This window comes from Pelophylax lessonae (genome assembly GCF_965119305.1).
Source record: "Pelophylax lessonae genome assembly, chromosome: 4".
In the NCBI taxonomy this organism is placed as follows: Eukaryota; Metazoa; Chordata; class Amphibia; order Anura; family Ranidae; genus Pelophylax; species Pelophylax lessonae.
The window spans coordinates 596,430,932-596,447,865 of record NC_138771.1 but is presented as its reverse complement, the minus strand read 5'-3'; the positions used below and the strand labels follow the sequence as shown (position 1 = coordinate 596,447,865).

Genomic DNA, 16,934 nt, shown 5'->3' with positions numbered 1-16,934 from the left:
TGGCGGCTTGGGAGCAAGGATGCATGGGTACCCCCATGGAAAGTGGCTTTCAACAGCGGCACTCAGCGAAGAGGAGGGGCTTGGAGCGCTGACGGGGGACCCGAGAAAAGGAGGATCGGAGCTGCTCTGTGCAAAACCACTGCACAGCAGGTAATAACATTATTGTTATACTTTTTTTTTTTTTAAATGAAGGTTTAATGTCGCTTTAAGTCTCATTTGACATCCATACTCCTGAAACATTTGTCAAAAGTACTTCACTTCTCGGTGGATGCAGCCAGCAATAAAATTATACGGCATAGAGAAATTCTGCCTGCTGCTGAAAAGATAGCTGTCAAGGGACTGTTTGCCCTATAACATCTTTAACTAAGTGGGTAAGCTAAACTACAATATATACACCACACAAGAATAGTCACAAATACAGTATATACACAGGTATACAAACTTGAGGCGATTAAAAAAAAAATTAATATAGATTTTATCATACAGAAGCATGTAAATACCTAAAATCACATTCCGACAGCTACATTAATTATGCTGGAATTTGATTGTATTGTGGAATGCTATATAAAAAACTCCCTCCCCCCACACAGGCTCGATCACCATTCAGTTGACAGAAGGCTCCATAGGTAATCGCAGATGAAAATCTTTGAGCGCTGGGTGCTGTCAATGCAGATGGGTTGAGCAATCTCTCCTCCATAGTGGACTTAAGGTTGCAGTTAAAGAAAGAGTATGGAATATATTTCACAGTAAAGTGCCAGGAAAACATTAGCCTGCACATGGACATCACAATAAGTTTAATTGTGCCTAAGTATTGCCCTGCAAAAAAAAAAAAAAAAAACCCCAAAAAAATGGATTTTTGTCTTACCGTAAAATCCTTTTCGCTGAGGTTCACTGACAGACACCGCTTCAATTCTACAGACCACTGGATATTATACTGTCACTCTTCATGAGTAGGACTAGGCAGAAACCTTTTTGGTTACACCCCTGGGGTAGTCCCAGAGGGTATACCATCATTTCCTGCTGTAGGACCTCCAGTTTGTAACAAGCAGTGTCAGAGAACAAATAACTCATCCCCAAAAGAGGGACGGGTGCTGTGTCTGTCAGTGAACCTCAGAGTAAACGATTTCACGGTATGGGGTTGGAAAAAAAGAACACAGCGAACACAGAATTCCCAACAGGGCTAAACATAGTCAACCAGGTAACAGGAGCTCAACTAGGAACTGGAGCTCCCCACCAGAAAAAATTTTTCACCCTCAAGAAGCGGCACTTCCGAAGATGCAAGTACATCCACCTTCTAAAGGTTTGTGAATGTGTGTACAGACGACCAAAGTAGCCTCCTTGCACACCTGAACCACTGACGCCTGATGACGGAAGGCCCAGGAGGCACTAAAGCGACCTTGCAGAATGTGCTTTAACAGGGAAAGGAGGAACCTGCACTATCGTCTGCCTGATCCAGTTAGAAATGGTCGCAGCAAATGCAGCCTTCCCCTTACAAGGTCCATACATAAACAAAGAATTGGAGGATTTCCTAATCGGTTCAGTCACCCCCAGGTAAACCGAAATCGCCCGTACCACATCTAAGGAATGTAAGGCAATTTCCCTGGGATGTTTAGGCTTAGGACATAGGGACAGTAGCACAATGTCTTCATTCAAATAAAACCCTAAGACAACCTTAGGAAGGAACGCCTAACAGGGTAATAACACCACTTTATCCCTATGAATCACCAAGTAAGGTGACCGACAGGACAACGCAGCCAACTCAGACACGCAGCGTGCGGAATAGCCACTAAGAAAGCCACCTTCTGCGACAGAGTGAGCAGAGGAATTTCCAAGATATTTTCAAAGGGAGGCCTTTGAAGCACCGACAAAACCAAATTGAGATCCCACAAAGGTATCAGAGATTGCACCAGAGGAGCCCGATGGCGAACTCCCTGCAGAAAAGTGTGAACCAAAGACTTCACCGACAACTGCCTTTGGAAAAAGATAGCCAAGGCGGAAATCTGGCCCTTGATGGTGCCCAGAGCTAAACGTTGATCTACACCCAATTGAAGAAACTCCAACAGACGAGACACAGAAAAGGAACGGTGAGAACCCCCCCCCCCCCCCCCTAGACTCACACCAAGTAATATATGCTTTCCAAACTCTAGAAAACCTTCCTGGAAGTAGTTTTCCTAGCCTTCAACAGCATAGGAATCACCACCTCCCGACAGCCCTCTGTCCTTCAGCACATGGCTTTCAATAGCCATGCCGTTAAAGCAGGATGGAAGATTGGTCCCCGAGACAGAAGATCTTCCCTGAGAGGAAGTTTCCAAGGGACATCTGCTACCAGCCTTAGCAGGCCTGCATACAAAGACCGGTGAGGCCAGTCTGGTGCCACCAGAATGACTGGAATTCCTTCTAGCTCGATTGTGCATCGCAGTCTCGATAGAAGTTGTATTAGAGGAAAGGCGTAAATCAGATGATACTGACCCCAAGGGGCCACCAGAGCGTCTGCGGCATTGGCCAGAGGATCCCGAGACCTTGACAGTAACCTCTGTACCTTCCTATTGAGATCATTCTCCCGGATCCAACGTCTGCCGACTGAAATATTCCGTTTGCCAATTCTCTACCCCCGGAATGTGCACAGCAGACAGAGCCAGAACATATCGTTCTGCCCATCTCAAGATGCCAGCCACCTCCTGAGCCGCAAGGGCACTCTTTGTGCCCCCTTGATGATTGACATATGCCACCACCGTAGCATTGTCCGATTGTACCCACACAGGGCGTGCCTGCAGACAATCCGTCCACTGAGATAGGCAGTCTGATCGCCCGAATTTCCAGGATGTTGATCGGCAACCTGGACTCCTCCAAAGTCCAGACACCTTGGGCCGAACACACTCCCAAGACACCTCCCCATCCAGACAGACTGGCATCCATGGTGATTACCGCCCAATACATTTTCCCAGACTAAGGGCCGGGGAGCGAAGCTACCACAGGAGAGGCTCCCTTGAACCCCGACTCAACAGAATCAGATTGTCCAGCAACAGTGGATCCCTGTTCCATTTGATCAAAATCTCCCTTTGCAAAAGGTCTGGTGTGGAACCGCCTCCAAGGTGGAGACCATCAGACCCAGCACTTGCATGCAAGTCCTGAGTGATGATGGGATGGTTGGACAACAAGAGCCGAACAGCCTCCTATAGCTTCAGTTTTGTTTGAGGATGAAACAACTGGGCTGACGCTGAGTCCAGCATCAGACCCAAGTAGTCCAGCTTTGTGGACGGAGACAAAGCCAATATCTAAAAATTCAGTGTCCACCCAAACTCCTGCAGAGTTTGCACTGTAACCTCTAAGTCAGCTTCTAGAGCCGAGGAAGACTGCACGCAGAAGCAGATCGTCCAGGTAACCCAGTACCGTGATCCCCTTCTGCCGTAACAAGGCCAGAACTCGGGCCAAAACCTTTGTGAACATTAGAGAAGCTGATACGAGACCAAAAGGTAATGCCACAAATTGAAAGTGCTCCTCGCCTACAGCAAAAACAAAGTAAATGCTGATGCCCGACATATATTGGAATATGAAGGTAAGCGTCATTGAGATCCCGTAAGGCCCTTAATGATCTTTTCCATAGAGGCACCGAACAAACGGTCACCTACAAAGGGAAGATCAGTCAGTACCTATTTAGAAGCCTGGTCCGCTGACCAGTACTTCCACCAGATCATGCGGCGAAGGATCACCGCCGTCACAGAAACCCTGCCGGCCAGGGGGGCCGCATCGAGGGATGCATCACAAATATACTGTAACCCTTGGATCAACTGATCCGCCAGTTTAGAAGAATGTTGACTCCCCTCCAGATCCTGGCACAACACCTTAGCCTGGGATACCAAGGTGATAGCAAACACCGGTCTTAAAATTGAACCAGCCACAGTGAAAAAGATACCAGAGCCCCAGTTGTTTTGTCCAGTGTCCTTAATCTTCCACCGGCAAAAGTGTGGTCTTATTCAGCCTGGAAACCTGGGAGTCCACCGACAGTGGAACCGTCAAGTTTCTTCAGAAGAGACTCCTCAAAGGGATGTCTTCTAGCAAAATCCTACCGTAATCCAACCATGCATTTCGGGGAACCCCACTGACTAGTGACAATCTCGTCAAAATAGGCAGGAAAGGGAAAAACCTTATTCACCTTTGCAGGTGCCAAATTGCACCGGCGTTGCTGACTCAGCAGCAGCTGAGTCCTCCAACTTTAAAGTTTCCCACACTGAAACAATCTGGGCCTCCACCAGTGCTTTTTGATGCACGGTTGCAGAGGAGGACTCATCCTTACTTTTAGAGCCCTCAGCGAACCCCTTTGGTTCCTGCTGTACTTACCTCTGTGGATGCTGAACTATCAGTGCCCAAGCAGCTGGTGGCATAGTCTAGGGATCTGAAATACCCTCTGTTCTATGTGCAATGCTTCTGGGACAGGTCAGGGTCATGCTCAGTACTGAAGCTGACCAATTAGAATAACTCTGATCGATCTCGGAAGCAATACATAGAGAAGAAGAAGGAGAAGAACAAGGATTTTAAAACCCTGGACCGCTGTACCAGCTGCATGGGCACTGAGAGTTCTACATCCACGGAGGTAAGTACAGCAGGGACCAGGAGGGTGTACGGTGTTAGTTTACTTTTTCATTCTTTCTGAAACAGTGAACAAACACTTTAATGATGTATTGATGAATTAATGTCTTTTATAGCTGAGTGGAGTCCAGCATTTACTACTAGTTCTAAAAAGTGAATACCGAATGTGTTCACCAGCCAGCTTCACCCTAAGGGGGAGATTTACTAAATCTGGTGCAGCTGTGCATGGTAGCCAATCAGCTTCTAACTTCAGCTTGTTCCATTAAGCTTTGTCAATAAAACCTGGAAGCGAATTGGTTTCTATGCAGAGATGCACCACATTTTTCACTTTTGCTTTAGTAAATAACCCCCTAAATGTCTTCATTTTTGATAAACTCCAGAAAATGTGACATTTTTGTGTTTCACATAAACCTACATGCAATTTAAGTTCAATGGCCCATAAGGGAAAAAAAAAAAAAGACAGCGTAAGTCACATTGCATTAGAAGGATACTGCCTTTGATGAGTGTTGAGTCACAGCTGTAATCCCAATCAATCTTGGTTACAGAATGGAACAGTTTTGCCATGTACCTGAAAAGAACACAAAAGAATTGTATTATACTTTGCCCTTCTTTTCTGCTATTAGAACCAGCAATAACATCTTATAGATTTGAGAGTCTACAATCTCTAGGGTCCTAGTGCAACCCTCAGGTCCCAGCAGTCAGTGGGAGTGTTGATGTGTGAAGGGCCCCTTATATGATTCAACATTTCCCTAGTCTCCTACGGCATGACTTCTGTCCAATCCTGTAGAACTCTGATCATTTTCTTTATCAAGTCTTCAGTCTACGGCAGACTTCTGTAGCATTACAAATAATAAATACATTTAGCTATTTGGAGACATCAGGGACCACATTTGATGCCCTCTGTGGGATTGATTTACTAAAACTATTGTTGGTTAAAAAAAAAAATCCCAATAAGCATATATTGATTGGTTTGTGCAAAAGTTATAATGTCTACAAAGGGACGTATTTATGGACTTTTGCATTTATTTTTTTACTAGTATTGGCAGTGATTAGCAACTTATAACACACTTTTTGGGGGACTGGTGACACCAACACAGTGATCAGTGCTAAAACTTATGCACTGTCACTGAACTAACGGCACTGGCTGGGAAGCGGTTAACATCAGGGGAGATCAAAGGGTTAACTGTGTGCCTAGTCTGTGTTTTTAATATAGTGTGGGAGGTGCTTTTACTGGGGGAAAACATGGATTCATGTCCCTGCTTTGCAGAGACACAGAATCCATGCCTTCCCTCTATTGTTTACATAGGCAGAATGCTTTTCTGCCTCTCTGCAGCATGATCGGCAGGTGTCGGTGGACATAAGAGTCTGCGGTACTTGCTGATCGGCTCCCGCAGTATATAATCACAGCAGGAGTGAGCCCCCTACCCGGAAGTACAGGATCACGTATAATATGTTATCCTGCGCACAGCAGCTCCCCTTTAGCAGTAAAACTGCTATAGGGCAGTCGGCAAGTGGTTAAGCTTTGCCAAAAAAAATAAATAAAATAAAACTGGAAGCGGATTGGTTTTCTATGCATGTATAAATCAACCCCCCATACTTCACGCTATGGTGGGTTAAGAAATTACAAGGAGAATGAGGGGACACTTTAAACAAGTAATCTCTGGGTAAGTCTGGATCAGAAAACAAAAATCCTCAGTTATGCATTGAAATGAAAGGCATAGACATCTTTTCTTTTACTCATCATTTTAGTAATGCAAATAAAGTTGGAAAAAGGTTTTTGTTAGACTGTTAGATTTTAAACACATATTTGTTCTTTTCAGAAGTATTTTTTTAATCTATTTGTTTAGCACCCAAAAGGGGCTTGCAATCTATTGTCCCTACCACCACACACAGCAGGGCCAGTTTGGGTGGAAGCCAGATATCCTCTAAGACACATGTGTCAAACACAAGGCCCGCGGGCCGAATCCAGCCCTCCAGGCCATTTCATGTGGCCCTCATACCTCTTCTAGATCTGCAAAAGAGCTCCAGCCCTCCTTTGGGCCTCCTCCAGGCCCTGCACTTTCTGCTTCCTAGCTCTGCCCCCAGCAGCAACAGGAGGTAAAGGGGTGCACTTTGATGTAAGGGAGGGTGGTGGGGGGAGGACGACTCTTGACATCTGATGTAAGGAGTTGGGAATACTCTGGACTTCTAGTATTACAGATACAACCGGCCCCTTGAGGGCAATCATAATGCTGACGCGGCCCTCAATGAAGTTGAGTTTGACACCCCTGCTCTAAGAGGATCACCCAAAGCAACACAAAAGAGAGAGACACAACCCCAGGACTGTAAAGTTGCAATACAAGAGTGCTAACTGCTAAACCTACTGTATGTGTTGCAGTGGATGATTGATTTTTGGGCCTTTTTAGGGGCGGGCTGGCCTGCAGGGAGGCATTGGATTTCCCCAGAGGGCCCCAAGTATGTCTGCAAAAATACCTAGTGGGGTTCTGGCCCTGTAGCATCTACAAGCAGCCAAGAGACAGATTTGTGCTTGTATCATGTGTATTGCATGTATGTGTTCAAAGACAAAATTGTCTTGACAGGAGTCAAATCCTGCCCCAAAAAAATGGTTTATAAGTGGAATTCCTGCTGAACACTTATGTTTAAAAATGCCGCCTAACCTAATTTCTGCCCTGGTCAAGGGCCAGTTCACACCATAGAAACGCAGTCCAGATGAACTTCCAGGTGCTTTTCAGCATGCACATTTTTTTGACACGTTCTGGTACGTTTTTATTGCATTTTTTCCCCCCCATCTTTTTTTCTACGCCTTAACCACTTCTGGACCGGGGGGGGATTTGCTCCCTTAATGACCAGGCCATTTTTGCGATTCGGTACTGCGTTACTTTAACTGACAACTGCGTGGTCGTGCAACACTGTACCCAAATATAATGGACGTCCTTTTTTTTCCCCCACAAACAGGTGTTTTCTTTTGGTGGTATTTAATCACCACTGCGGTTTTTTTGATTATGCGCTATAAACAAAAAAGAGCGACAATTTTGAAAAAAAAAAAAAAAAGCAGTATTTTTCACTTTTTGCTATATAACATTCCAAGTAAGGAAAAAAAAAATTAAAAATCAATTTTTTTCATCATTTTTTGGCTAATTTGTCTTTTTGCCACACATTTTTGGTAAAAATAAATCACAATCAGTGTATTTTCATTGGTTTGCGTAAAAGGTAACGCGTCTACAAATTAGGGGAAAGATTTATGTCATTTTTATTTATTTATTTTTACTAGTAATTGAGGTGAGCTGCGATTTTTAGCGGGACTGCGACATTGCGGCGGACAGATCGGACACCTGACATTTGACACTTTTGGGGGGCAGGGACATGACTACAGTACTTTTACTTTAATAATGACACTGGCAGGAAAGGGGTTAACACCAGGGGCGATCAAAGGGTTAAATGTGCACCTAGGGGGTGATTTTTAACTGTGTGGGGGCCAGACTTGGTGGATGGAAACAGGGCTCCTGTGTTCCAAAATAACAGCAACACAGGAGGCCTGTTTCAATCAGTGACAGATGAGCGGTGTGCTGTGTTTACAACGGCACACCGCCGTCGGTCAGTCCCTGCAGCGATCGGCGGGTTCGCGACGGCCATCGCAGCTGCTGGTCCAGTTGCTTAGCTGCAGGGCTGCAGAGTGGGCGCGCCCCTGAGACCCCTTCCCGCGAGCCGTCGTACCCATACCCATATCTGCGGTGGCTGGTCTTTAAGCGGATAAATGAGGACAAGTGTGTTCCAGTGCGTTTAGGGGAGTTCTGTGCATTTTTTATGCATTTTAGCACGTTCCAGTACAGTTCAGTGCAGAAAAAAATGCAGCATGTTCTACTTTATTTTTCTGGAACTGACCGTACTGGTGTGAACTATGCCATTAAAAACCATATCACCTGCTATCTATACATTTTAATGCAGAAAAAAAAAATGCACTGCACTGTATGTGGTGTGAACTGGTCCTTAGTGAGTGCTGGCTGCAGAGGGAGCACAGACAAAGTCTGGGAATTCGGGGAGCCATGACGTTACACATAGATCACGTGACTGAACTGAAGGGGGCTAAAAATAGGTTAGTATACAATTTTTTTTTTTTTTTGTGCGTAGGTTACGCAGCATAAGTAGCGGGGGCATTTTTAAATATAGTTAGTGTTAGGCAGGAGAAGTTCTTCAGTCTATTTGAAAATAGTTAAAAATTATATATGCACTTTTTTTTTTTTTTGCAGAAAAAAAAAAAAAAGTGCATTTAGTTATTTATTTTTCTAGGGAGCCAACAGAGCATTGCACCCATAATCATCAGATCATGGGTGCAATGCAGAGATCCTGCAGATTCTCAAGTTAGCTGTCTTCTCGTATCTCATACGGACAGCCATTTACTGGGAGCAGGAACAATCAATGAACTACGAAGGCGCTCACCAGCGCCCTTGCAGTTTGAGAGCAATGGCTAATGGTTGTTGTAGTTCATTCACAGGAAACTGAATGAATGACGTGGCTGTGTGGGCACAGACCCACAAGGCCGCGTTCTTTTTAAAAGGTGACAGTGGGTGGGGGGGGGGGGGGGGGGACGATCCCCGCCAGCTTTCAGAGTGCGGGAGATTGGAAGAATTGCCAGTGGGAGCTGGAACATGTTACATGTTTCACCCTAAAATATGGGTGGAACATGTAACATGTTCCAAAAGTTGAACTTATCCTTTAAATGTCTGTAGCTACAAATACTGTAGCTGCTGACCTTGAATAAAAAGACACCTGTCTAGGGATCCGTTTTCTCCCGGGCCTGTTCGTCACCAATCTTCAGGTCCCCAGCACCCCACGTTTACTGGAGGAAGCTGGATGTGACTCCCCGTGGCTTCACAGCCGGCTTCCCACTGTGCATGCGCGAGTCATGCTGTGCTTTAAGAATGGACCCACAGCCTCCGCAGAATGCTGACACATCCCAGGAGATTGCGGGCAGGGAGTGAACTTCTGCTCAGAACGCCTAGAAGATCCAATCAGAAATGGCAGCGGGTACCTGCCAACACTAGGTACTGGCTCCCTTTTTTATTTTAAAAGGAAGAAGAAGAAGTGGGAGAGGAGGGGGCGATAAAGGGATCTTCCCTTTACAGGAATATTGAAGGCTATGTTTAAAAAATATATATATATATATATATATATATATATATATATATATATATATTATTTTTTTTTTATTATTTATTTATTTATTTATATTACTTACCTGCTCTGTTTTTCACAGAGCAGCCCGGATCCTTTTTTTCAGGTCCCCCGCTGGCGCTCCTGGCCCCTCCCTCCAGCCAAGTGGCCCCAGAGCAAGCAGGAGGAGACTGATGCACACGGAAGGTTTTTGATCGTAATGCATAGAATGCATTAGGGTAAAAAACCTTCTGACTTTAGAACCACTTTAAACCTAATCTGCATGTGTAACACACTACTGTCCTGCACGTATAGATTTTGATCCCTATACCCTTTGTTACAGCTTTTTTTTTTGCAGTTCTATGAGAAAATAAGGTGGCCTAGGCAAATAGCCTTTACTTAACATATGTGATGCAGCATGTCATGTTCTGCCTGCACTTCTCTTTCAATGATGACAGAACTCACAAGGCTGAGGGAATGACTACAGTCGTATCTTCCTCAGCTTCTCTCTCTACCTCTGCAACTTCATCTTCCAGGAGCTTCAAGTCTTCTATCTCCTTATGAAGAAATGTACTGATGTTCAGGAAAAGCAAACTTTACAAATTAAACAATTAAAACATACACATAAATAAAAACAGCTGATTCGTCACCACGCAGTTAATGAAAAGATAGTGGAAGTCACAGTCAGACTATAATAACAGTAAAGCCGGCCATAGACTACGCAAATCTCAACCGGTTCAGCAGGGATTGGCTGAGATTCGAACCATGTATGGGCAGACTGATTGTACCAAAGTTGATCAAATCAATACAATTGGGTACAACCAGTCTGTCCAGTTTTTCCATGCGATTACTGTCAGCGGCTGGAGCCGATTGTAACAATAATTGTGTGTTCTCCCAGCTGGGATAGCGCCCCTCACTGGGAGAACACAATAGCTCAGGAGGGATTCCCCCATCAACATAGTCAGCGTTTGCAGGGCCGGCTTAAGGTTTTCCAGTTTTAAACCAAGAGAGCTACAGGTATGTGGTGACCTGCAAGTCCAGAGGTGTGTCATGCTTTTAGAGTGGGGGGAAAAAAAAAAAAAAAAATGTATGAAACAGTATACCTACCGCTAATCACCTGTTTACACTCCTGTCCATTAGGTCTGACAAAGAGAGCCGTTTTCCAATATATGCAACATAATTGTAAAATTTGGAGCCTACTACATGGGTCAGTTCTAACACTACTATTTCCAAACTGTGGTAGCATTTGTTTAAATCTGATTTCTTTTTATGAGGAGGGAAGTAAAACCTTAGACAAAAAGGAGTGGCTGTGGACATGGTATATTTGGATTTTGCAAATAGGGGCAGACAGCTACACAGATAGTCTGTAGGACCATGGCATTGCACTCACGATCCGCTGAACGTGGGAGCAATGTTCTACAGGCTGATAACACAAAAGGAAAATAAAATTGCATATTTTTTTTTTTTTTACCTGCTAAAAAATGCGCATATTGTTTTTTTTGTAAAGGTGAATTTATCCTTTAAAAGTGACAGAAAACGTTAAAAAAATAAAATAAAAATAAATGGTATATCATATTCCAGTATGTATTCTTAACTCAAAAAAGAACCCTTCTATTTAGGGATGCACCGATCCGATATTCGGATCGGATATCTGCCCAGATATGGGCAAAATAGCTGGATCGGGGGGAATCGGTAAAATTAACAGATCCACGGGCCGATCCGGTTTTGCTCTTTATAGCAGAGAACAGCTGTCAAAGAAAAAAAAAAAAAAGAGCCTCCTGCAAATGCCTTTCAACTCTCCCAGTTAAAGCGGTTGTAAACTCTATAAAAAAAAAAATAAAAAAAAAAAAACCTGCAAGACAAAGGCATAATGAGCTAGTATGCATCGCATACTAGCCCATTATGTGTAACTTACCTTAAAACGAAGCCCCGACACGGACCCCCGGACATCGCTGCGGGTGCTGCCATGGTCCCTCGTCGTCTCTTCCGGGTTCGGCGGCTCCGGCGCGCTGATTGGCCGGAAGAGATGGCTCCGGCGCGATGATTGGCCGGAGCCGCGATGACGTCACTCCCGCGCATGCGCGCGGGAGTGATTTTTCCGGCAAGCTCCCAGCAACTTAATTGAAGGTCCCCCGGACCTTCAGAGCGCATGCGCCGCTCGCGCGAGCGGCTGCATGCACTGTAAATATCTCCTAAACTGTGCCGGTTTAGGAGATATTATTTGTACCTACAGGTAAGCCTTATTATAGGCTTACCTGTAGGTAAAAGTGTCAAAAAGCGGGATACTACCGCTTTAAGTAAACACAATGATTACAATGTATCGTTTCGTTCCTGAGGAGGGAAGTTTAACCTCTTACTAAACCCATGACATTTTAGATTTTGAATGCACAATTGTTATAAGGTATCTGCCGATACCGATCCGGAAGTATTATTTTGTAATAAGCTCACAAAACAGTACTTCCGGATCGGACTCGGGATCGGCGATTTCACAAAGCAAAAAATCGGTATCGCGACCAAAAAAGTCGGATCGGTGCATCCCTACTTCTATTCTACCCTACTGACACTGTACTACTCTGGGGAGAGAGGGGTGATCAGGGAGTTTTATATTTTTTTTTACACCGATTGCTTGTTACAGTGGTGATCACTGTAACTCCAATCGTTTGAAGGGTCATAAACGGCCTTATTTACTATTGTGATGCTGTAATTGGCCTACAGCTATCACATGGTACAGGTTGCTGTGATTTGGCTCAGGTACCATTTGATCACTGGTGACCAATCACAGATCACACACAGCAGTAAATAATGAGGTTAATAAAGGGATTACATTCAGGACTATTTTTACTATGTGACATGCGATCGCACAGCAATCAAATGGTATCTGGGCCACTCATAGTGGCTGGGTAGCGAGCACTGCAATCTGCAATTCGCTGTGTCCGGTAGACACTGTGGTTGCAGATCATGCTGCTGCAGCCCCTGGGGGCAGGCGCAGTGCGCATGTACACCGCAACATACAGCTAGGTCGTGGTTCCTGGGGGAGCCGCCGCCAGCAGTAGATGTACTGCTGATGGTCGCCAAGTGGTAAACAAAGCATTGTCCCCCATCTATATATCATTTGTACAAGAAAAGAAAAACACTACTTTAGTCTGAAGGATATTTTATGTTGGTTTCCTCTGATGCGTTTTTCTCACAAACGTCCTGCAGCTCCCGTTCAATCTTATGAAGTTTGGATGACACTTTTTGCTTGGTCTCCTCTGTTTCAAGAACGGTATGTGCAACTTTTTCTTCTATGGACAGAAAATCTAAAAATTTCAAAAGAAAGAAAACAAAAAGAATGTAGAGAAAAGCTAGTTTCAATTTCAATGGCGGCTGCAGTAGGCAACTGTGCAATGCATATTTCAGCATACCGTACTGCTTACTTTTTCTTTTTTTTTATCTTAAATGTTGTTGAAGTGCCATATTCATGTCACTGCTCAGCAATGGGGTGCACTGCACTGCTATGTGGGGACATGCGGTGCTGTTCACTGTGCTGCATAAAAATGCACACATGCTGCATTTTTCTCCACTGCAACATACAGTACACTAGCGTTGTGGTGTGAATGGGGTATATGTCCTGCATTTATTCGGCCGAAAATAGAAAAAAAATAGCACTTTCGGTGTTCGGCCGAATAAGTAAAAAGGCCGAATAAATTTGTGCCGAACAATGTCAGCGGCGGTCACTAAATGGCGGCCCGCGCGATGCTTCCAACCGGACCGCGAGCCCGCTACCTAGGAGTCCTTCAGTCCCCTTCCTCATTGCGGCTCCCGGCTCCCTGCTCACACGCCGCCGGTGTCCTGTCCGGCCGCGAGTAGGGGGTGTGACGTCACGCGCGCGTCCCGCCCTCTGCTCCTGACTGCGGCTCCTTCACACTCGGTCCAGTGAGCGTGACACTATGTGCACGCCCCGCCCCCCTGTTCGCGGCTTTTGGCTCCGACCTGGCTGAAGTTCAGGTATGTGGAGCACATTTGGGGGAGAATACGGTAGCTGCACAAGCATTAGTGTGCAGACTGGCATATTTTGCCATATGTTGCCACTTGCCATGCTCATTAGAGTGCCCTAAAAAGTGCCCCTTAAAAAAAAAAAGAAAAAAAAAATGTGCCCAACAGAGTGCTCCCTTGACATAAAATGTGGCCATCAGCGTGCCCCTTATTTTATGCTAAGGGACATGCTGATGAGCATATTTTATGTTAAGGGGCACTCTGATGGGCATATTTTATGTTAAGGGGCACGCTAATGGGCATATTTTATGTTAAGAGCAACGCTGATTTAAATGTTTTGTTTTGCCCATCAGAGTGCCCCCTAACATAAAATGTGCCCATCAGCGTGCCCCCTAACATAAAATGTGCCCATCAGCGTGCCCCCTAAAAATTGGCAAAATAAATGGAAAAAATGCGAAACACCGCGTTCGGTATTCGGCCTTCGGCCAAGCATTTCATTATTATTCGGCTTCGGCCAAGAATTTCATTTCGGTGCATCCCTAGTATATTTTCTTCTAAACCAGGTAAGTAAAAAAAAAATAAAAATTGTGATTATCCATTTGTTTTTCAGGTGACCCCGGGCATGAAGATAGAGGTAAGTTTAATTTTAGGGTGGAACTCCGCTTTAATACAGCGGCTCCTCCTGAGTTGTCAGTTTTTTTCATGAAGCCCAATGGGTTGCACGAAAAAAAAAAAAAAAAAAAAAAAAACACTAGTAGCGTGTACCAGGCTTAACCTACAATATGGCAACTCCCAATATGGAGCTCAGGGTATCTACTGTGTGCATGGTGCAATCTAATTGTAATATTTCCTATTCATAATTTTTACTTTGATCTTTTGAGGAACTAAGTTGGTTTGCGGCTTGCATTATTGCCATTTCAAAGCATATCAAATTAATTATGATGGTAGACCTTTTTAAGACCCTTTGGAGGCCCACAACTACTTCAAAGCCAGACATAAACATAAATAGAATGACAGAATAAGCACCTCTAATGAGATCCAAGGTCTGCATTTCCGTGTCTACAAGCGAGTTGATCATGGCTTCCTGCCAGTCCAGGCTCTTCTTCAAATCAGCAGCTGCGCTGTCAGAAACCAGGATCTTGACAATCTCCCGACTCAACTCCACATATTCTTTCATGTCCCCCCGAAGCATTTTCAACTGGATATAAGACGGCTGTCAGAACAGATCTGTAAATCAAAATGCACATTGGGCGAATCAAGACAAAGATCTCGAAAAAGAAGTAGGTAAAGTGATACTGTATACTGCCTAAGAGAAGAGACCACGGGATGCCCATTGTTGCCTTCATTACCTTGCAAAAGCTTCGGATTTGGTTTGGCTTGATTACTGGGGTAGATCTCCTCTAATGGGCAAGACTTTCTAAGTGTCATTCCAGTGTCCAAGTCTCCCTCAGTAGCCAGGAAAGATACTCTCTCTAGGCAGTTGGAAGAGCTTAGCCATCAAGTTAGGGAAAGAGGCACCAGTCAGGGAGGGGTTTTGCAACCAACAAAGACAATAGCTTGGGGTCTTGAGTTCTCCACTATTAGTCAGGATGTTTACTCACAGGTAGTGTCCAAGCATGCGGCTAAGCCCCTCCCCCCACATCTCTACTGCCCATCCCCATGATGGACAACCTCACTGACCAATGGAATCAATGGGAGATAGGAAGGGGTGGGCAAGCTTTGACACTATGAGAAAGTGCCAAAGACTTGCCTTTCCAATTGAGATGCACCGAAATGTTGGCAGCCGAAACATATCAGCCAAAAACTGTGTTTTTGGCATTTTGCTGAACGAGAAAAAGGTGCCAATAATGGTTTTGAAAAGGTACGCGATTTTCCTTCCATTTTTCCTGTGCTTATGGCGTGTTCTTCATAGGTCATGCGACTCAAAAACCACATCAAAAAACATAACAAGGGTGCGTTCTTGCTGCGTTTTTAACGCACTTCAACAGGGAGGTGCATTTTTTTAACTGACCAAAAATGCAGCAAGCAAGATTTTAACACCACAGTGGAAGCTCAATGGACCAGTGTGAAGGGATACATAGAATTTAAGGGGATGCATTTTTATTGAGCTTTTCTTGTGCTAAAAAGGTGCAGAAAATAGATTCATATTCATTTAAATTCATGAGAGGTTTAAACCCTTCCCAGGCAGTTATTAGTGCAGTGACAGTGCATATTTTTAGCACTGATCACTGTATTATTATTATTATTATTATACAGGATTTATATAGTGCCAACAGTTTGCGCAGCGCTTAACAAAATGAAGGCAGACATTACAGTTACACTACAATTTGGAACAAAGGGAATCAGAGGGCCCTGCTCGTTAGAGCTTACAATCTAAAAGGGAGGGTCAATTGATACAAGAGGCAATAGCTGTGGGGGATGAGCTGATGGAGCAAGTGAAACAGCATTATTAGTTAGTAGCCGGGTAGGCTTCTTTAAAGAGAAGGGTTTTCAGGGATCGTCTAAAGATGGATAGATTAGGGGACAGTCGGACAGAATGGAGTAGAGAGTTCCAAAGAATGGGAGAAGCTCTGGAGAAATCCTGGAGGCGAGCATGGGAAGAGGTGACAAGGGAGCTAGAGAGCAGGAGGTCTTGGGAGGACCGAAGAGAGCGGCTAGGTTGATATTTTGAGATCAGGTTAGTGATGTAGCTGGGGGCAGAGTGGTGGATGGCTTTGTAAACTATTGTTAGCACTTTGAATTTTATTCGTTGGGTGAGTGGAAGCCAATGAAGGGATTGGCAGAGAGGGTTGGAGGACACTGAATGGTTGGTAAGGTGGATGAGTCTTGCAGCAGCATTCATTATGGATTGAAGGGGGGATAATCTATGCAAGGGTAATCCAATGAGGAGGGAGTTGCAATAGTGGAGGCAAGAGATAACAAGGGCATGAATTAAAAGCTTGGTGGTGTCATTGGTTAAAAAGGGCCGTATTCTAGCGATGTTACGAAGGTTAAGGCGGCATGATTTAGACAGGGATTGGATGTGAGCCTGAAAGGACAGCGCAGAGTCCAGGGTTACCCCTAGCACCCTGGCATGTGTGGAAGGACTAATAGTTGTTCCATTGATCTTGACAGAGAATTCCGGGGAAGGGGCACGTAGAGGAGGAAATATTATGAGCTCGGTTTTAGATAGATTCAGTTTGAGGAAGTGGTGAGACATCCAGGCTGATATGTCTGTTAGT

The 16,934-nt window shown here is 44.6% G+C and overlaps 1 protein-coding gene across 1 annotated transcript; it reads right to left on the bottom strand.

Moving 5' to 3' along the window:
* Positions 1-452: 452 nt before the first annotated feature.
* SPC24 (SPC24 component of NDC80 kinetochore complex) lies at positions 453-14,936 on the bottom strand. Its single transcript, XM_082256932.1, has 5 exons — positions 14,740-14,936; positions 12,896-13,037; positions 10,204-10,311; positions 5,079-5,155; positions 453-703 (listed from the first exon to the last, which is right to left on the bottom strand). Exons 1-5 carry the CDS (start codon positions 14,903-14,905, stop codon positions 597-599), a joined length of 600 nt encoding a protein of 199 aa, XP_082113058.1. The 5' UTR covers positions 14,906-14,936; the 3' UTR covers positions 453-596.
* Positions 14,937-16,934: the final 1,998 nt, after the last annotated feature.

Coding starts and splice junctions, on each gene's coding strand:
- SPC24 (XM_082256932.1), bottom strand. CDS start 14,905: ATGCTTCGGGGGGACATGAAAGAATATGTGGAGTTGAGTCGGGAGATT. Junction 13,038..14,739: donor GACCTTGGATCTCATTAGAG/GTGCTTATTCTG, acceptor TGAAATTTTTAG/ATTTTCTGTCCATAGAAGAA. Junction 704..5,078: donor CTCAACACTCATCAAAGGCA/GTATCCTTCTAA, acceptor TGCAACCTTAAG/TCCACTATGGAGGAGAGATT.